This window comes from Oryctolagus cuniculus, chromosome 9 (genome assembly GCF_964237555.1).
Source record: "Oryctolagus cuniculus chromosome 9, mOryCun1.1, whole genome shotgun sequence".
In the NCBI taxonomy this organism is placed as follows: domain Eukaryota; kingdom Metazoa; phylum Chordata; class Mammalia; order Lagomorpha; family Leporidae; genus Oryctolagus; species Oryctolagus cuniculus.
Genome location: NC_091440.1, coordinates 35,507,419 through 35,528,766, shown reverse-complemented (window position 1 = coordinate 35,528,766; position 21,348 = coordinate 35,507,419). Strand labels below are relative to the sequence as shown.

Below are 21,348 nucleotides of genomic sequence, written 5' to 3'. Positions count from 1 at the left end.
TTTAACATGGGATTTATCAGTATTAAAGTACACAGAATCACTTGACACAAACAAAACCAACAGAGGTATCAAGAGGAACAAACACTGGGATTCCAAAGGAAACTGTTAGTGTTTGAAGTAGTTTTCTTGAAGACATTAAGAAGCTACAATATTCATAAAGTAAGAAAACACTGACCTAAAACCTTAACCAGAGACCAAGAAACAGTTCTTATCAAATGAAAACATTATTGCCAAAATAAGAAACTCATTAAAAGAAAATAGCAGAATTGATACAACTGAAGAATTAGTTGGCAATTGGAAGGCCAAGTCATTCAGTCTTACCAAAGCACTGAACAGAAATGGTGAAGTATGGACATGACAGGGTTCAAATGGAGATGTGGGGGATAAACACAGAGTCCTAATATCTACCTAATATATATTCAGAAGGAGAGAGAAGGAACTGAATCAAGACAGTGAAATAAAATTCCCGAGAAGAAAACAGGCTTGATCTTCCAGTAGTCTCTAGTGTGAAGTGGGATTGAAAAGCCTGGTAACTAGATTTTTACAGTATATGCTTAACCATATTCCTTTTGTGTTCCATGATAATTTTATATTTAAATTTAGCTTCAAAAGAGCAAGAACCATCTCAATTCTATCTGCTAAGTGTGCATTAACAATTACAATTTCTGCATGGAACATTTTTTAAAGCCTGTCAGATTTGTTCAAATAAGCCATTGAGCCCTTTTCTCCTGCTCTTAGCAAACATCTGCAAAAGGCAAGCCTGCCAGTAGATAATCACTCAACATTTGCTAGGTCATTAAGAAACATGAACACAATGTTTTATGCATACAATAAAGCTCCAACAATATTTTCCTTTGAGGTACAGTGCTATGGGAGATAAATTCTAACTACCATGATCTTCCACAGTACAAAGATTTCTTCACAATAAAGTATGTTGAGTCAATTGTATTTAAGCAATGTTTTTACAGCCACACATTCATCCAATAGTTTGTGATTTCATAGTTCCTGGAACTTAGTCTCGACCTAGACACTTAAAAACTTCCTTTCAAAGTTCAATAAATTGGTTTAGAAAAATAGAGACAGCATAAAAGAATACACACATGTACAAAATAAACATTGACTGTGTGAGGCATTCTTTATATTTGGGATTTCCCAACAGTATTATTTGAGATAACATTTTTAGTTTTCACTATAGTCAAAGGCTTACTACTCCACTACATAAAGAGCTCAAATAAAAATTATTTATGCTAAAATACTTTTTCCTGATATCTTACTGATACGATGATTTCATCTTCCTCTCTGAAGTACTAAAATCTGATTTTGTTTTCTTGCTTAAGGGCTGAGGAAAACAGTAGTAAAACAATGGCAAATAGATAATGTTTACGGTGGGTAAGACTTTCATGATTGTTATTTTAAGGAAATTCAACATAATTTACCGCAAGTTTCATATTTTACAAAAATATTCAAGGTAAATACATTTTATTGTATCAAATGGATGAACAAAAAGTTAATAATTCAAGAAATGAACCCTGGTGGCTACCAGTGTGATTTCTCATAAAATGTCAACTTCTTGTGAAAATGAAACTTAACTACCATCCTGAAACTGAAGGATGAGATTTTTCCCAGTAATAGCACAGGAAGGGCAAGGCAGGAAGAAACTCAAACTCAAATACCCAACTCTGCCCTTCTGAACAAAATTAAGCTGATTGTTTTTGTCTTTTGATAGTAACAGCCTGCTTTCTCGCAGTCCCAATTCATTATTTCCAGTACTCCTAATTGAGTTTTTTCTCTGGTGGTTGACAGTCTCCCACAAGCAGTTCTTTATATCTGGAACTGCTGTTGTCAAAATGAAGATCTGTTCACCGTGTTCTATCTGCTCTCATTGCAGAATAGGATAAGGGCCAGAGTCATTTAAAACAGGATGTGTTCCTCATACTTTTCCACCGAGAATGAAGACAGGCTAAACTGGACTCATGCATTAGTAGGAATGACTGAAAACAGTTTAGCAGTAATTCAGATATTACATGTTCTTGTAGCACCTACTGTGTAGAGTCCTGTGTGAGACCCTGGGGTATAGTAGTTAACAGAGTAGAACTGTTCTCTGCCTAGAGAGAAATTTCCTATCTAATAAAGGATACGAAGAGGAAACCCTTGTGCCCTAGAGGAACGCACAGGTCTAGCACTTAACCTAAGCCTAAAGTATGGAGGGCTCCTGGAAGCAACTTGTACACTTAGACAGGAGTTTCTCAACTTTTGGGCTATTAGTCTTTTCAGCCAGTTTGATTTGTTGTAGGGGCCTCCTGTACATTTTAGGATGTTTAGCATCCTACTATATGTCACAGTTTGGTGACAACCAAACATCTTCAGACATTGCCAAATGTCATCTGGAGGACAAGCTCATCCCTTGTTAAGATCACTATCTTAGAAAAGGAAAGGAATAAAGTTATGAGATGAGGGAAGAGAAAAAGGCACCCCAGAGAGAAGACCCAAGAAGCAAGAGGGAATCACAAGTATGAAGTCTCCTAAGTCAATACATACCATGGCCTCAGAGAGCATGAGCAGATGGCAACTACAAAGCTTGATATGAGAATGAAGTGATAACCAAGTCATAATCTCAAGGACCTATATAGGTCATTTTATCAGCTTGGAATCTGTATTAATTTTATGTGTCAACGTAACTGGACACAGGGTGCCCAAATATTTGGCCTAATTTTATTCTGGATGTTCCAGGAGAGAGTTTGGGTGAGTTGAGTGTGGAGAGTTGACAGGCTGGGTAAAGTGGTCTGCCTCATCTAATTAGTTAATGGCCTGAATAGGACAAAGATAATTCCTCCCACTCATTGCCTTTGAGCTGAGACAAGAGTTTTCTCCTGCCTTCAAACTAAAACATCTGCTATTCCAAGCCCCTGGTTTGCTAGTACTTGGTCTGGAACCACATCATCAGCTCTCAGTTCTGTTTCTCTGTGGAGAACCCTAGTACATTGTGTAATAAATTATCTCAAAAATCTTCCACTTAAAGCAACAAACCTGTATTATTCTCCAAAATTTCTAAGGATCAGGAACCTTAGGTCGACTTGGTTGGGTGGCTCTGGCTTGATGTCCCTCATAAGGTTTACAGTCAAGCTACTGGCTGGGCTGTAGTCTCTGAAGCCTTAACTTACTTTGGAAAGGTCAACACTGAAGCTAGCTGTTCAAAGGAGGCCTCAGTTCCACCCCACAGGGCTGCTTACAGCATTGCTTCCTTCCTCCAGGGTGAGAGGCTCAAGGAGAAGATTTGTGTTCAAAAATAACAGAAAGTGACCTTGGGGGCAGGTGCTTGGTGCAGTGGTTAAGGCACCTCTTGGGATGGCTGCTTTGTATGTTGAAGGGTCTAGATTCAAGTTCTGACTCCACTCTCATTTCCAGCTTCCTGCTAATGTGCATCCTGGGAGACAGTGGCGATGATTCAAGAAGCTGGGTTCCCTGTCCCGCATGTGGGAGATGTGGAATGAGTTTGAGGCTTCTGGCTTTAACCTGGCCTTGTCTTGGCTTTTGTGACATTTGCGGAGTGAACCAGTGCATGAGAACTCACTTGCTGTTTCTCCCCCCGCCCCTCAAATGAGTAAAACCAAGAAATTTGAAAAATTAACTCTAGTTACAGAAAATCTTAGTAGTTGTCATAGTTCCATACCACTATTAGGTTTATAATTAAACTAGCAAGTGATTTAACTTTTTCTGAATTAACCTGTGGCAAAACCTGAGGCTTAGAAACTTAATGATACAACTCCCATTAAAGCTCAACTGACTTAGGAAAGCTCTTCATTTCTTTATAAAGCCTTTTCACCATGGATAGCTAAAGCCATCCTAGCCCACTCTTCAGTTTCAAGTAAAACTGGTCTTACCAGGCTCAACTCCCAACCTCACTCTGAACTTGAAAAAAAATATCTATTTTACCTCTTGGTGTCTTGTCTTTCTCTTATTTAGATTGCAACTAATAACATTGGCAACTCTCAGTTTCCTTGGGCAAACCACACGAATCTACCATGTTAACTTTTGCATATAAGTGAGTACCTGGATATGTAAGAAAAAAACACAACTTCTAACTGAAATAGTTGATTTCTATTTAAAGTGATTGTCAGACTGTATGTTTATGTTTCCTTTCAACTTACAATTACCCTAAAACATCAAATTATACAGATAATTCAGGAATATATCACAGAACCTCATAAACTGATCATTTTTTACTATGGCCACAAAATATCCATCTTGCCTACTCCCATCCCAAATATCCATCTTGCTCTTTGCTTACTGGAATCCAAGGTTCTATTGATGGTGGTTGTGGAATCCACGAATACTGTCTGTAGATAGATGCTAAGATGCTGGTTAGAATGCCTGCATCCCACATCAGAGTGTCTGGGTTTGGGTCACAGCTCTAGATCCTGATATCAAGCTTCCTGCTAATGCAGACCCTAGGAGGGAGTAGTGATGGCTCAAGTAATTTTTTTTCTACTACACTCATGTTTTGTACATGGATGGATCTAGTTCCTGGTTCCCAGCTCTGAGCCAGCCCAGCCCAACTGCAAACATTTGAGGAGTGAATCAGCAGATGAGAACATTCTTTGCCTCTCATTCTTCTCTCTTCCAGTAAGTTAAAAATTAAAATGTCTGAAATGGTACCTTGATGCCCACAACCACCATTTCTGCCAATACTGAATATGTGTCTGGGTTTCCTCAATCTGGACCACAGTTTGGAAGCCCACTTTAGGCAGCAGATGCATGACAAATATGACCTAAATATTCCTAAGACCTCATCCTTCCACGTCCCTGTCCCCTATACTATCCAAATAGTCACAATCCCTTTTAACCTTAACTATTTAGGGTGAGCAGAGTACCTACATTCCCTTGGTTGGCACTGGTCGCTTTCTGACTGGTAACTTCATTTCTCTCTTGTTCTTATTCCATGCATGAACAACTTCCTCTGCCTTCATTTCCCAAATCTTGGCTAACACAAATTGCAGTATGTAGCAAGCTTTCCTAGGGATTTGAGGATAACTTTAGGGAATTGTTGAAAAGCCAAACTTTAAGTTAGGTATTTTTAAAGATTTATTTGGAAGGCAGAGAGAGACAACTTCCCCTTCTGGTTCACTCCTCCAGATGGCCACAACGAGCAGCTCTGGGCCAGGGTGAAGCCAGGAGCTTCATCTGAGTCTCCCACCTGGGTGGCAGGGGCCCAGACTCTTGGGGCATCTTCCACTGCTTTTCCAAGGCCATTATTAGGAAACTGGCTTCAACGCAGAACAGTCAGGACACAAACCAGCAACTATTTGGGATACCAGCATCTCATATATGTGGCTTTACCTGCTGCACCACAATGCTGGCCCTCAAATTAGATATTCAACCTCACCATTTTTTAAATCTGTCTATTCGTGTCCTTTCACACAGAATTTCCTGCTGGGCACCTCCTTCTGCAGCTCTTAACCAATCGCCATGGTATTATCCCAATCCATAATGGCTCCTACTGACCCTGCCCTTGGCCATATCTCCAGATCCCAATACCCTTTTTCCACAGGTTCTAATCAAGAGAAGCAAAATCAACCCACATTATCTCCCATGGATACTACTTGCCCTCAAGAAAAATAGCATCTTGAATTCTCATGCACATTAGTCTAGCTCTTCTTTTTCCTCTCAACACTCCCTTCTATAACAGGATTGGGGTAAACCCCTAAGGCTCATGGAGATTTCCTCTAAAATTGACATGCATTCCTCCCCAAAACAAATCCTGCCACTACATGTAGAACAGGCTCAGATTTTTAAATAACCTGGCTTTTAGACCCACTATGAGTGCAAATCTGTTGTCCAGGACAAGGGCAGGCCAAGAGACTGGCATGTACCAGGTGGGCAGAGTTAAGGTTACACAAACCTAGCTATGGGGATGAATTACAAACCTGTATAACCCATGTTGAAGCAGACTCAGGCAACAGCAGGAAGCAAGTGAGACAGGCAGTACATCCCTGAAGCCAGGCAGAGGAACAGGAACCAGAGATACGCAGAGGAACAGGAACCAGAGATACACAGAGAAAGAGTGATTCAAGAACAAGCAAGGATACGAGCCGAAAATGCCCCCTCCAGCTTCTTTGTCAAAAAACCCCCAAGAACTTCTAATGGCACATTTCTCCCTAGATCGAGAGAGTAAAGTATAAAGGGAAAATAGAAATATGCCTTAAGAATTGCATATGCCACATCTTACTTCATCAATCCACTATTTGGGGGCACTAGTGTCCAATTTTTAATCTTATAACCAAGACTTCAGATTTTTAACTGTATGTAGCAGTTTTCCTAAGTTTTTTCCCATACACATTCATTAAGATGAATTTTTTCAAAGTGGAATATTGCAGGAGTAAATATCATTCTGACATGGACATGCAGCATCTAGGCACAAGAGGCAATCCTTGTTTTATCACAAATTTACTTTTCTGATGCCCATAAGGAATTTCGTGTGCATCATTAATGCCCTTGCTAGCCTCATTTAATTCTTCATCCACCAGCAAAAGCAGCAAAACGTTTCAGAGGAAGTTCAAGTGACTTCAACCGGGAGGTGTTGAAATTGTGGAAATTCCAGAGTCAGAGCAAAGTGAAAGGAAATGTTTCAGGGCAGTGGAGGGTATAAAGGCAGTCAGCCAGCAAATGAGTGACTCAGCCAGCTCACGCCTGAGCTAACCTTCCGCTCTAGGACAGCATGATGCTCAAGGTACTGTGACATTTGAATTGCTTTTCCAGCAAGCTTTTTCCTTTCTCAATTTCCTTAGTTTCCCTTCCCTTAAGAACTATTGCTCTTAAAAGTTTCTGCTTCAAAAATGGCATTTGAGCTTTTCTCGTAACCTCTGGGCTACCTAATTAACTCCATCTTATTTTTCAACAGTATTGTACAAGTAAGAGGTTGATTGTCATACATATTAGGAATAAAATCATGCAAGTTCATTGAATTTTAATCTAAATTTTGTCTTTAAGGAGGAGGGAGAGAATGCACACTCCTGTGTGCTGGTTTACTCTGCAAATGCTTGCAATAGCAGAAGTTGGGCTGAAACCGAGCTGGAAACCATAATCCAGGTTTCCCATGTAGGTGGAATCCAGTAACTTGAGCCAACACCACTGCCTCCCAAAATGCACATCAGCAGGAAGCTGGAGTCAGGAGCCAGAGCTCAGAATGAAATCCAGGTTCTCCCAGGGGACTGGCACTGTGGCACAGTGGGTAAAGCCCCAGCCTGCAGCACCAGAATCCTATATGGGTGCCGGGTTCTGGTCCCGGTTGCTCCTCTTCTGATCCAGCTCTCTGCTATGGCCTGGGAAAGCAGTAGAAGATGGCCCAAGCCCTTGGGTCCCTGCACCTACATGGGAGACCTGGAAGAAGCTCCCGGCTCCTGGCTTCGGATCAGCTCAGCTCTGGCCATTGTGGTCATTTGGGAAGAGAACCAGCGGAATCGAAGACCTCTCTCTCTACCACCCTCCCTCCCTCTACCTTCCTCTCTACCTCTCCGTAACTGTCTTTCAAATAAATAAAATTCTTTTTTTTTAAAGAATAAGAAACCCAGGTTCTCCGACGTGGGGTACAGTCAGCTCAACTACTAAACACCCATTCCCATTAACCTCCAAGTTTGATGTGTGCCCATTTGATATTGTCAGGGTGCATTTTTGATTATGCATTTACTGTCACAGTTCCCCATCAAAGATAAGATTTTAAGACAGAAACCATACCATTCTTGTTGGGCATTTTAGAGAGCTAAGGAAAGTGACAAATAATGAACTTGTGGAATTTGCTGGTTATATGACATTTGTTATGCTTTAATTCCTACATTAATCATTGTATTGAACTAAAAAGATCTGTAAGTGCCATGAGAAAGGTAAGCCGACTGGGAAAATATTGTAACCACAAAGTGGCATGTGGCTCCCAGACAGCAGAACAGCTGTTGTTTTTTTTCTCTCCCCTCTTATGTTCCTTTCCTTCAGGGGCTAGAAGACTATCTGTTCTTTGGCTCACGAGGTCATGTTCAGGACTTATCTGTTGGGGTCCCACCTTCATAAGTCACCAACAGCATGGTCTCATGTGGATGGATGCCACAGCCACCTCCCAGGTTCCATGTCAGCACCCACTTCCCACTACTCCCCAGGCATACACCTTTCCCCATCAGGCAGCCCAGGCCAGATGTAACCCGGAAGAGATGGAACAACTGTGGGAACTGGGAGGATGGGAAGAGACTGAAAAATAGGCTCTTTTACCTAATCCAAGGCTCCTTTCAATAGTTGAAAGAAGTTTTACCCAGCGGATTGTCAAGCCTGCTATTTTTCCTTCCCTGTCTTCCTCCATCTGCCCTCAAAGATGTTTACCCAAGTGTCCAGCAGCATGAAATTCAACATTATCGTTATCCTCTCCCCAAATCAGAAATGTTTTTGCCAGCATCCCTTCTGTCTCCCGGCCATCTTCTTTCCATATTTCTTTTCCAAAGCTTCAGAGACACAAAAAGTAGCCTATCCTTTGAAGAAGGGCGGGCATCTGCGGACTTTTTCTGGAGACTCTAGGAATAGGACTATCCTGAGGCTTCGTTGAAGAATGTTCAAATGGGCCCCGGTTCCATCTCTAACTGTACCCTGGCCCTGAGCTCAGAATTGGAGAGCCTCAGCCAGCCTGGGCCCCAATCCAATAACCCCTCACCCTAAAGCTACCAGTTTAAAGGGAGGTACCTGATGCTCAGTAAGACAACGGAAGTTGCACAATGATTTTTAATGTAACAGGGAGGGGAAGCAGCTGAAATTGACTAAGAGGTACTAAGGTCCAGGCATAGAGTGAAACATGACTTGAGTGGATGTTTTCAACCACACACAATAGATATCTCTTGTGGAGATGTACAGAAACAAAATAGTTGTCTATGCATTGAATAATTTGATTTTAAGGCTGGAGCTTTAATGAGGCATAGCAGGTTAACCCACCACCTGCAGGGCCAGCATCCTATATGGCTGGTGGTTTGAGTCCTGGCTGCTTCACTTTCAATCCAGCTCCCTGCTAATGCACCTGGGAAAGCAGTGGAGGATGCTGACCTGGCATGCTGACCTGGCCCGCAATACTGGAGTGGAACACCGGGGACACCGTAGAGAGAGACCGTGAAGTGTCCTCCGAGGATGGTCTGGGAACTCCATAGTGCAGCCTGATTTATGACCGGGACTCGTGTAGATTCATTGACTGTTGCAAATCAACAAAGTCTTTCAGCAATTCTGGACCTTCACAGCCTGTTGCTTTAAAACATGCTTACCTCGATTTCTATTAACTTCATCTAAGGCACACATTAGGCATGAATTAAATTCTCATTTTTCTTCATGCATTTACTTCCTTTTGTATTTATCATTGTTTGTAGCTTGCTTTCTATATCATTTATTTTGTTAACTTGTGGTTAGCTAATCTACTTAAACATCCGTTTTTTGAATTGTTTTTCATCAAGACTGTATAATAGACCCCAATTTTTTTTTTGTATATTTTGTCATTCTATCTCATAATGAGTGTACCTTTCGTTACTTTAAACATTGTGTATTTTGTTTATCTTTGTGGAAAAAGTTCATAATTTATCACTTTGTGGGCTCTGTGTTTCATACTGCCTATTTATTTGTACAGCTTATGTAGTTTTACTGTGGGATGTACATTTTTCCTGAACTTTGTCATTTGTGTTACTTAGTGGCCTAGAAAAACTGACAGGAATTTTGTTTACTTCTGCAGATAGCTTGGGGATACTACCATATAACTCTTAAAAAATTTAAACGAGCATATATTTTAATACATAGTTGAATGCAGAGATCTTTGCAAACAGTTCTGATTGAACGTCTAACTTTCTCAAGCAGTGCAATGGCTTCCCATCCATGTCATCAACTTTAGAGTGACATAGTGTTCATCATTCAGCCCTAGTCTGAAAATTCACCTTCCTCCCACCTCAGTCTCCTACATGCAGCTCTATAGCTGAAATGTGCCAAACTCAGACTACCTTTAGTTACCTCTATAAACTACCTCTATAAACTCCATCTGTGAGTGTTAACTGGATAATGCATTTGAAATGTTCCACATAGTCTGGGTATGTATCTTAAAAAATGGCAGTTACTCCCTCTCCAATGCCAGCTATCCTCTTACTGGGCAAGTTGTCCCTTGCACCTGCTTCTCTTGACTTTCTATAATTACCTTCACTATTTTCCATCACTGTCCTTAACTAACCTGAGCACAGAAACCAGCTACTGTGCATTTCCTCATTCTATGCCTCATACAGAGTAGATGTTTAACACACATTATTTCTTAGAACCTGAATTAAACTTCATCTACTGGGTTTCCACTAATGGAACCAAACTCCTTACTCAAAATTAAGAAGTGGAGTGCAGCACTACTGACCACCTTCCCTTTAAAGTCTGTCACAGAAAGCTTTGCCAACATGATCCATGGCTTGAAAGTGGGACACTTGACAGATCCTGTTATTCGAAGGAGCAAGAGGATGATTCTGGATACTCTGGGCGTGGGGTTCCTGGGAACCAATACAGAAGTGTTTCACATTGCCAGCCAATACAGTAAAGTAAGTTCAAAGTCTGCTTCAAAGATAAAAGTCAAGTGTGCACACAGGCATATTTTGGGATAAATCCGGGGGAGGGGGCACACATGTTTCATTTACTCTATCCTTTGTTTTATAATATAGCATGTTCTATATGGTTTATGATTTTCTATGCTTTATCATATTAGTTTTTTTTTAACTTTTATTTAATGAATATAAATTTCCAAAGTACGACTTATGGATTACAATGGCTTCCCCCCCATACCGTCACTCCCACCCACAACCCTCCCCTTTACAACTCCCTTTCCCCTTCCATTCACATCAAGATTCATTTTCGATTATCTTAATATACAGAAGATCAGCTTAGTATACATTAAGTAAGGATTTCAACAGTTTGCTCCCACACAGAAACATAAAGTGAAAAATAATAGATGATTTTTTTAAATGATGATGAAATCAGAGCAGACCTATTGTCATGTTTAATCCCAGTGAGAGTCAAGTTGGGAGTTGATAATTTTTTTTTTTTTTTTACAGAAGATCAGTTTAGTATGCATTAAGTAAAGATTTCAACAGTTTGCACCCCCATAGAAACACAAAGTGAAATATATTGTTTGAGTACTCATTATAGCATTAAATCTCAATGCACAGCACATTAAGGACAGAGATCCTACATGAGGAGTAAGTGCACAGTGACTCCTGTTGTTGACTTTACCAATTGACACTCCTGTCTATGGCATCAGTAATCTCCCTATGTTCCAGTCATGAGTTTCCAAGGCTATGGAAGCCCTCTGAGTTCTCCGACTCTTATCTTGTTTAGACAAGGTCATAGTCAAAGTGGAGGTTCTCTCCTCCCTTCAGAGAAAGGTACCTCCTTCTTTGAAGACCTGTTCTTTCCACTGGGATCTCACTCACAGAGATCTTTTGCCAGAGTGTCTTGGCTTTCCATGCTTGAAATACTCTCATGGGCTTTTCAGCCAGATTGGAATGCCTTTAGGGCTGATTCTGAGGCCAGAGTGCTATTTAGGACATCTGCCATTCTATGAGTCTGCTGAGTATCTCACTTCCCATGTTGGATCACTCTCCCCTTTATTTATTCTATCGGTTAGTGTTAGCAGGTACTAGTTTGTTTATGTGCTCCCTTTGACTCTTAGTCCTTTCATTATGATCAATTGTGAACTGAAATTGATCACTTGGACTAGTGAGATGGCATTGGTACATGCCACCTTGATGGGATTGAATTGGAATCCCCTGGTATGTTTCTAACTCTACCATTTGGGGCAAGTCAGCTTGAGCATGTCCCAAATTATACATCTCTTCCCTCTCTTATTCCCACTCTTATGTTTAACAGGGATCACATTTCAGTTAATTTTCAACACTTAAGAATAACTGTGTATTAATTACAGAATTAAACCAGTCATTAAGTAGAACAGGCAAAAAAAACTACTAAGAGGGATAATGTATTAAGTTGTTCATTAACAGTCAGGGCAATGCTGATCAAGTCACCGTTTCCCATAGTGTCCATTTCACTTCAACAGGTTTCCTTTTTGGTGTTATTATATTAGTTTTAATATTCATCCATATCCTTTACTAAGTCACTGCCTTAAAACCACATACTAGTAATATCTCAGTTTATTCCTATAGCTGAAAGCACACTTTATCCTGCCTTAGAAGCAATAGTATCTACCATTGACCATATGTTTATGCAAAGTCTTTAAGATTCTCTGAAAGAAAAGCTGCTCAGGTACCCAGAGCAGAAGATATGGATGTGGGAGACACACCGTCCACTCTCCATAGGATACACACTTCACCTTCCTCAGTGCTCGTCTCTAAGAAGTAAAACATTTTGAGACTCTGGATCCAATCTGTGATAGAGCCACAGCATCTCTTCTCCTTCCCATGGACAAAGTTGCATACTCTTGTACAAGGAGAGTGACCCAATGACTAAAGCTTCCAACTAGCACAAAGGGTTCAAGTGATAACCATTAACATGACACCTCCAAAGATAACAGAGCCTGAAACGGTGACTTGGAATACTGTGCTCACTCCCTGTCCCACTGGTCTTCTCTTCCAGATCTACACTTCCAGTGTATCCAGCACTGTTTGGGGTCAGCCAGACATCAAGCTCCCACCTACATATGCTGCTTTTGTTAATGGAGTGGCTGTAAGGAGTTTTACATTTTCCCAACTACTAGACCATCATCCTAATTTTGGTGCCAGGAAATGTCTTAGGAATTGCCCCCAACTTCAATATGGCATAGATGACACAGATATGAGATAACTGAAGTTCAGAGAAGAAATTGCCTGATCTCTATTGTATACACTAATTTCAGCTTTCATTTTTTTTTTTTTTTTTGACAGAGTTAGACAGTGAGAGAGAGAAAGAAAGGTCTTCCTTCCGTTGGTTCACTCCCCAAATGGCCGCTACGGCCAGCGCTGCACCTATCCAAAGCCAGGAGCCAGGAGCCTCTCCTTGGTCTCCCACACAGGTGCAGGCGCCCAAGCATTTGGGCCATTCTCCACTGCCTTCCTGGGCCACAGCAGAGAGCTGGACTGGAAGAGGAGCAACTGGGACTAGAACCTGGCGCCCATAAGGGATGCTGGCACTGCAGGTAGAGGATTAACCAAGTGAGCCACAGCGCCGGCCCACGGTTTTTCTTAAAAGACGTTTTATTTATGTTAAAGGTAGAGAAACAGGGAAAGGGAGAGACAGATCTTTTATCTGTTGGTTCACTCTCCAAATGGCCTCAACAGCTGGGACTGGGATATAGGAGCCAGGAACTCATGGGTGTCAGGGGCACAAGCACTTAGGCCATCTTCTGCTGCTTTCCCTGGCACATGCATGGAGCTGGAGTGGAAGCAGAGCCCCCAGGACATGAACCAAAATTCCAACATGGGATGGTGGTGTCACAAGCAGCAGCTTAACTTCTGCACCGCAATATCAGACCCAGTTGTCATGCTTTTACAATAATCTGCTATTTTTTAAATAAATCATGAAGTGGAAGAAATGCAAGAATTTAGATAAAACCCCCAAGGGTATTCAAAATTTAAACCTTTGAATGTATATAGCAAAAAAAAATATGTAACTCAATACCCAAACATAATTCCTTTTCAGTTCTTTGTTGTGGGTGCTGTTTTCCATTCAGTAATATGCTCTTCATTATTCAATAAAGAATAAAATCCTTATGTATCTATTTTCTGAACAAAAAAAAATCAACCAGCAATTTTCATATAGAAGATTATTTTGTGTTCTTGCTGTATGTCAGAGGCAGTCTAAGATATGTAGTTCGGACATGAACATACTGGGACTTCTGATAGATTTTCAGGGTTTATGGGGATAGTACTTCAGAATGTTCAAAGTCAAACCCAGGGGTGCATTCAGGAGGAAACATCCAGCAAACAGTGGGAAATCCACCAGCCATATCAAATAGACATAAAATATTTTTAAATGAACTTCTGGTTATTACCAACTATTTCAAAATAGATGAATGGCTGGGATAAAGAGGAGTAAAACCTTACAGCATGAAATGGTTTTTAAAACTGGGCTCCAGGGTTCCCGTGTTCTTATAACTTCTCTCAAAGTTTGTTATTACTTTGTAATAAACAGGTACACAAATATGACAGGATACAGAATAAATGAAAAACTTTCAGTGAGACTTGTTTAGAGGATGAGGTAGGGAGAAGGAGAGTCCACTGATTCTGCAGAGTTCTTCAACTTTATTTTCATTTAATTTGAAATGCAGAGAGAGAGAATGAGAATGAGAGAATGTGTGTTTATATGTGTGTGACAGACAGATCATTCATCTACTGCTTCACCACCCCAAATGCCCATGACAGCCAGGGCTGGGTTAGACCTAAGAAATGACCTACAAACTCAGCCCAGATCTCCCATGTGGGTGGCAGAGACTCAAGCTCTTGCGCCATCACCTGCTGCCTCCCAGTGTGTGCATCAGCAGGAAGGTCGAAGTGGGAGCCAGAGCAGGGACTTGAATACAGGCACTCTGATACAGGACACAGGGGTTCCAAACATTGTCTCAACTGCTGACCCAATGGCCCACCCCAGTTTTGTTTTTAAGGAGAGAATACAGATCTTCAGTGGGCTGTGGCAGATAAAGAACCAAGCTCCTCAGAGCTCACAAGTTGCTCTCCAAGGTCCTGCCCTCCTCTGGGGAGAGGGACAGCGTTTTCAGTGCAATTTATAATCACAGCCAGTTCTGTTTTATTTTATGAGAATTAGATCAAGAAATCTCACATCAAAGCTGTTGCTGAACTAAATCCTTGCTGATCCAAAAAGCCATTTAATTCAAATAAATACTTTTTTTGTCGTTTATATCTGTTTACCTAGATCCACTCAATGGACTTTGACGATACATGGCACCCTGCCACACACCCTTCTGGGGCTGTCCTTCCTGTCATCACAGCTTTATCAGAAGCCCTGCCTCAGAGTCCAAAGTTTTCTGGCCTTGATTTGCTGCTGGCTTTCAACATTGGAATTGAAGTCCAAGGCCAGTTAATGCATTTCTCCAAGGAAGCTAATAACATACCAAAGAGGTATGGAGAGAATTTGCCACATCAAGAGATGGCCACATTCCCTTACTCAGTCAGTCATGACCTCTGTAGAGCTTCAACTTGGAAAACAGCTCAGTTGAGGATGTGAACATTAGTGCTGACAGAAAAGCCGATTCCACTCAGATGCCAGACCTCCTGCCTATATATCAAAGTATGACTTGGAGAATGCCTTTCAAATTTTTCCTTTCAGTCTAGAGAGCCAATCAGGCAGCTGGGACCATGAAGTAAATTGGGGCTGGTCATCCCAAGTGACTTATGTCCTCTGGTACCCAGGGGTACTCTGAGTATTCCTATTCTCATCCTTGAGGCAGAATCTACTCTGCTATTCACATGGTTTCTTCAGGATGATGGGAACACTGAGAATATCCTAACCCAGACAAATCATCCTGCAGACCTAATGTTGGCTGCATGAGAGGAGGCAGCCTCAGGCTTATTTTGTCACTTGTTTTGGCCTCCTAGAAGAGGCCTGCACTGAAATACTGGTTTCTGAACTTTCACAGTTCCTACGAGACCCTCACACTCACTTGCTGAGCTTTCAGCAATTAACAACCTTAGCTTTTCTGGCAATTATTCACAATGACATTTTAAAAGAATTGATTATGTGTTAGCACTACTGTAAAACATGTTAATTCCTTTAAGACTCAAAACTCTACAAGATAAAACATTATTATTATCAGTTTATGAAAGGCAAGTACATAAGTTGATTAACTTTCCCAAGACCACACAACTTTCTACCAGCCGAGATCTGAGCCCAGGCAGGAAGACTCCATGATCAATGTTCTCAACCACTACGCCGTACTGTTTGCTGGTGGATAAGATTTGTCCGTCTCTAACTCCGCTTCTTTATTTTCAGATTCCATCCCCCTTCGGTGGTAGGAGCTTTGGGTAGTGCTGCTGCTGCATCCAAGCTTCTAGGGCTCAGCCTGACCAAGTGCCAAGAGGCTCTGGCTATTGCCGTTTCTCATGCCGGGGCACCCATGGCAAATGCTGCCACCCAGACCAAGCCCCTTCATGTTGGCAATGCTGCCAGGTTTGGGGTAGAAGCTGCTTTTCTGGCAATGCTGGGTCTCCAAGCAAACAAGCAGATCCTGGACCTGAAGGTTGGATTTGGGGTCTTCTATGACAATTATTCCCCCAAAGTCCTTCCAAACCTGGCTACCTACACTTGGCTGCTGGACCAGCAGGATGTTGCTGTCAAGCGATTTCCTGCCCATCTGGCTACCCACTGGGTAGCTGAGGCAGCCGAATCTGTGCGAAAGCGCCTTGTAACAGACAGAGGCCAGCTTCCCATTGACCACATCCAGAGAATAGTGCTCAGGATTCCAGATGTCCCATATGTCAACAGGCCCTTCCCAGACTCAGAGCACGAAGCTCGTCATTCCTTCCAGTATGTGGCCTGTGCCATGCTGCTTGATGGTGATGTCACGGTCCCATCATTCCACCATTCCCAGATCAACAGGCCACAGGTGAGAGAGCTGCTCAAGAAGGTAGAGCTGGAACACCCCTTGGACAACCTGCCAAGCTTCAACACGCTGTACTGTGAGGTGAGCGTCACCCTCAAGGGTGGAGTCACCTTCACCGAGCGCTGCGATACCTTCTATGGTCACTGGAGGAAGCCACTGAGCCAGGAGGATCTACAGAAAAAGTTCAGAGCCAACACTTCCAGGACATTGCCCAATGACACAGCAGAAAGTATTGTGAAGGTAGTAGAGAAGCTGGAAGACCTAGAGGACTGCTCTGTGTTGACCTCACTTCTGAAAGGATCTTCTCCTCAGAGGCCTCTTCAGAACTATTCAGCCTATGATCATTCCATCCGCAGTCTCTGAGGCGTATCAACCTCTAAGTGATTTGGCATTTGGAGGGGAGTCAGTGACTTGCCATATAGAAAGGATGTGCTGCTTGGTCTGCCCAGGAATATCTGTTACAAAATACAAAGACTCCAGAAAGAATTACCTGAAAGGAATCGTGTCCATTAAATTCTGCAGGATAGTTCAAATTGGCCAAAATCAAGAAAATAAATATCCAAGAAACACAAAAAGGTCGATTTGAGAAGTATTCTTAAGGGTGAAATGAGTCACCTGTGACTTGCTTGTAAAATTAATCTTTTCAGAGGAATTCTTTATGAACTTCATGAACCTCAAGGCTAGAGAAGGTACACTTTGTATTTGCTGTCAATGAAGAAGAGTTCAGGTCTATCATGATCAACAGATTGCTGAGACTGTGGTTCTTATCAACCACTCCATAGTGTATGGACATGCTTGCCTCTGCAGACTGTATGCTCTAGTTAAAAAAAAGATTATCTGAACTTTGTTCATGTTTATTAGCTTTATTCCTGTCTAGTTTACATATCATTAAATCATCCATTTCAAGTACTTATTTGTCTGTTTTGCTAAGTTTCATGAAATTGTACAAACATCACCATAATCCAATCTGGGGATACTTCCAATGCAAAAAAAAAAAAAAAACCCTGTATCCACTTGCCATCAATCTCTTTCCTGCCTCCAGTCCTTAGCAAATGATGATCTCTGTTTCTATAGTTTTGTCTTTTTTGGAATTTCATAAATGAGATTATATAGTATATACCTGGCTTCTTTTACTTAGCATACTGGCTTTGCAATTCTTCCAGTATCTTTCAGGACTTTAATCTTTCATTGCTGAGTAGCATTCCATTGGATTGATTATATTTTGTTTACTCATAAACTAGTTAATAGACAGTTGGGTTGTTCCCAGGTTGTGGCATTATAAATAGTGCTTCTACGAGCATTCACTTTCAAGTCTTTGTGTGGATATATATGTCCATTTCCCTTGGGTAGATACCTAATTGTGACAATGTTGGGTCATTTGGTCAATGTATGTTTAACTTTGTAAAAACCTGTTATCCAAAGTAGCTCTATCATGTTATATTTTCACCAGCAATTGATGAGTGTTCTGGTTCCTCCTTACCCTCACCAAAACTTGGAAGTGTTGATTTATTTAAGCCATTATAGTAAATGTATAATTATCTCATAGTTTTAATGTTTTCCTCTAAATGACCAATTCTTGCCGATTTCATTTTTGCCAGTTCTTTCAATCTGGTTATCTTCTTACTGTTGAGTTCTAAGAGTTCTTTATATATTCTGGGTCTAAGACTTTTTTTTTTTGAGAGGTAGAGTTAGAGACACAGAGAGAAAGGTCTTCCCTCCATTGGTTCACCCCTCAAACGGCCTCTACAGCCGGCGCTGCGCCGATCCGAAGCCAGGAGCCAGGTGCTTCTTCCTGGTCTCCCACGTGGGTGCAGGCACCTAAGCACTTGGGCCACACTCCACTGCCCTCCCGGGCCACAGCAGAGAACTGGACTGGAAGAGGAGCAACTGGGACCAGAACCCGGCACCCATATGGGATGCTGGTGAAGCAGGCAGACTATTAACCAAGTGAGCCGCGGCACCGGCCCTGGGTCTAAGACCTTTATCAGAAATATTTTGGGCCGGCGCCACAGCTCACTAGGCTAATCCTCCACCTAGCAGCACTGGCACACCGGGTTCTAGTCCCGGTCGGGGTGCCGGATTCTGTCCCGGTTGCCCCTCTTCCAGGCCAGCTCTCTGCTGTGGCCTGGGAGTGCAGTGGAAGATGGCCCAGCTCCTTGGGCCCTGCACCCCCATGGGAGACCAGGAGAAGCACCTGGCTCCTGGCTTTGGATCAGCACAGTGCACCAGCCTCAGCAGCCATTGGAGGGTGAACCAACGGCAAAAGGAAGACCTTTCTCTGTCTCTCTCTCACTGTCCACTCTGCCTGTCAAAAAAAAAAACATTTTGAAAATATTTTCTCCTACTTTGTGGTTCATCTTTTCATTTTTAAAAAGTATGCATCTTGGAAAAGAGTTCTAAATTGATCAAGTCCATGCTACCATTTTTAATTGTATTCATCTTTCTTAGTAGTCATCAAAAGTTTTAAAAATCAGTTATAGATTTTACACAAGACACAAAGATACAGAAATGTACAAAACAGTAAGGGAAATATGGATAACAAAATCTGGGATAAACATTAATATTAGACATTAGAAACCAAATGTATTAGAAATAAATTGATCACTACAGATTAAGTTCAAATTGCTAAATAACTAAATTAGTTTTAGACCTGTATGTACCTTAATCATATTGACCTGCCAACAGATAATCTACTACACTGAGATATTTAACATGTTTCAGAAATTGGGAGGAGGCAAGATGGCGGAATAGGAAGGGAGCACACTGATAGTCCGGGGAGAGATAGTTTAATAAAAGTGGAGATACTGCAGGTTCAAGGAAGAGTAGGGGAGGAAACAGCAGAAGAAACTCTTCCGGAATGCGTGATTCACAGCGGACCTGCGTGGAGAGCGTGGGAGCTTACAGTTCGGGACACCAGCGGCAGACTCAACACACCAGCGCTGGAACGCGAGGTGAGCCGAACCTCAATAGCCCGAGACACCGGCAGGCAAGCAGAGAGAGGAGACTAGAGGGAACGACCCCCCGGGGGGGGGGGGTTCACCAGGCTAACTGGAAGAGAGAGAGAAAAAAAAAGGTGACTGGTACGGACACGGGTTTCTCTCTCTCCGCTCACCTCTCAAGGGCGAGCAAGACAAAGAGCAGGCGCCATCTTGGACATACGTCATAAGCAGAGCGACCTCAGGTCTGCACCAGCCCTGAGCCTAGCAGAAAAACCTAACTCTGGGCGGGGTGAATTAACAGGAGATTAGGAGCTAGTAAATTTGTGGTGCTACTGAACTGAGACTGTGAAAAAAGAGACGGTGGGGGAGAGAACTCATGGAATTCACATGAGCACTCTCCAGAGATGCTACAATTCCGTAACTTTGGCAACCCAGTGGGAGACTGAAAGAGACTTTGAGCCCACTCTGAGGGCAGAACAGATTCCCTGTGTGGTCCTTGGGAAAGAGCTTCCAATCTCTGGCTCCTGTGGGTATATTATTTGCCTGCTAACTACCTCCAACTTCGTTCAGCTGTGCGGAATTACTTCCCTTTTGAATCAAAAAAAGAAAGAGAGAGAGAGAGATCTATCATGCCTAACCTGGGAGTGTCACCTTTGGCACACCAAACAGAGCTCTCAGGCCACACCCATCTCAAGCCCTAAGGCTCCATCAAAAACAGATAGTCCACTTAATCTAGAGTCATAGTATAACAAGAAAAAGCACCACAGTGAAGAAACCAAATATCTCCAATATGCCAAATAACAAACGCAAAAACCGAGGTAATAAAAACAAGGAAGTCACCATGACGCCCTCAAATGAAAAAGACACCCCAATTCAAGATTATGAAGATGATGACATAGAAGAAATGCAAGAAGCAGATCTCAAAAAATTGATAAGAACATTAAGAAGTTCTCAAAAACAAATTCTTGAACTACAGAAATCCTTAATGGACAAGATAGAAAATCTCTCTCGTGAAAATGAAATATTAAGGAGGAATCAAAATGAAATGAAACAACTAGTATAACAGGAAACTGTGATAGTGACTGAAGTGAAGAATTCAATAGATCAAATGAAAAACACAATAGAGAGCCTTACAAACAGAATGGGTGAAGCAGAAGAGAGAATATCGGACTTAGAAGACAGAGAACAGGAAAGGATACAGTCAGACCAAAAAAAGAAGAGGAAATTAGAAATTTAAAAAATATTGTCGGGAATCTTCAGGATACTATTAAAAAAAACAACATTCGGGTTCTAGGAGTTCCTGAAGGCATGGAGAGGGAGAAAGAATTAGACGGCCTTTTTAGTGAGATATTAGCAGAAAATTTCCCAGGTTTGGAGAAGGACAGAGAAATCCTAGTACAGGAAGCTCACAGAACCCCTAATAAACACGACCAAAAGAGATCCTCACCACAACACGTTGTAATTAAACTCGCCACAGTGAAACATAAAGATCCTAAAATGTGCAAGAGAGAAACGTCAGATTACTCTCAGAGGATCTCCAATCAGACTCACAGCTGACTTCTCATCAGAAACTCTACAAGCTAGGAGGGAATGGCGAGATATAGCCCAGGTACTAAGAGAGAACAACTGCCAGCCCAGAATATTATATCCTGCAAAGCTATCATTTGTGAATGAAGGTGAAATAAAGACTTTTCATAGCAAACAGAAATTGAAAGAATTTGTTGCCACTCGTCCAGCCCTGCAAAAGATGCTTAAAGATGTGTTACACACAGAAACACAGAAACACGGTCATCAATATGAAAGAAGGTAAAGGAAGGAAACCTCACAGCA

General features: G+C 41.8%; 1 protein-coding gene across 4 annotated transcripts; it reads left to right on the top strand.

Annotated features, from left to right (window-relative positions):
• Positions 1-6,616: 6,616 nt before the first annotated feature.
• On the top strand, positions 6,617-18,118 carry ACOD1 (aconitate decarboxylase 1). Of its 4 annotated transcripts, none has more exons than XM_070048403.1 (6): positions 6,670-6,727; positions 10,413-10,574; positions 12,622-12,711; positions 12,909-13,159; positions 14,893-15,098; positions 15,970-18,118. In XM_070048403.1, exons 4-6 carry the CDS (start codon positions 13,145-13,147, stop codon positions 16,940-16,942), a joined length of 1,194 nt encoding a protein of 397 aa, XP_069904504.1. In that variant the 5' UTR covers positions 6,670-6,727; positions 10,413-10,574; positions 12,622-12,711; positions 12,909-13,144; the 3' UTR covers positions 16,943-18,118. The 4 variants fall into 4 exon arrangements, with proteins under 4 accessions (XP_002712978.3, XP_069904503.1, XP_069904504.1 ...); XM_070048404.1 differs by having other exon boundaries at positions 6,675-6,727; positions 12,909-13,036; XM_002712932.5 differs by lacking the exon at positions 12,909-13,159 and having other exon boundaries at positions 6,617-6,727.
• The last annotated feature ends 3,230 nt before the right edge of the window (positions 18,119-21,348 follow it).

What these genes read in the sequence shown, in the direction of transcription:
- ACOD1 (XM_002712932.5), top strand. An exon ending in CTTTTGTTAATGGAGTGGCT is followed by an intron (nt 12,712 to 14,892) that starts GTAAGGAGTTTT and finishes CTGTTTACCTAG; the next exon opens with ATCCACTCAATGGACTTTGA. An exon ending in GCTAATAACATACCAAAGAG is followed by an intron (nt 15,099 to 15,969) that starts GTATGGAGAGAA and finishes CTTTATTTTCAG; the next exon opens with ATTCCATCCCCCTTCGGTGG.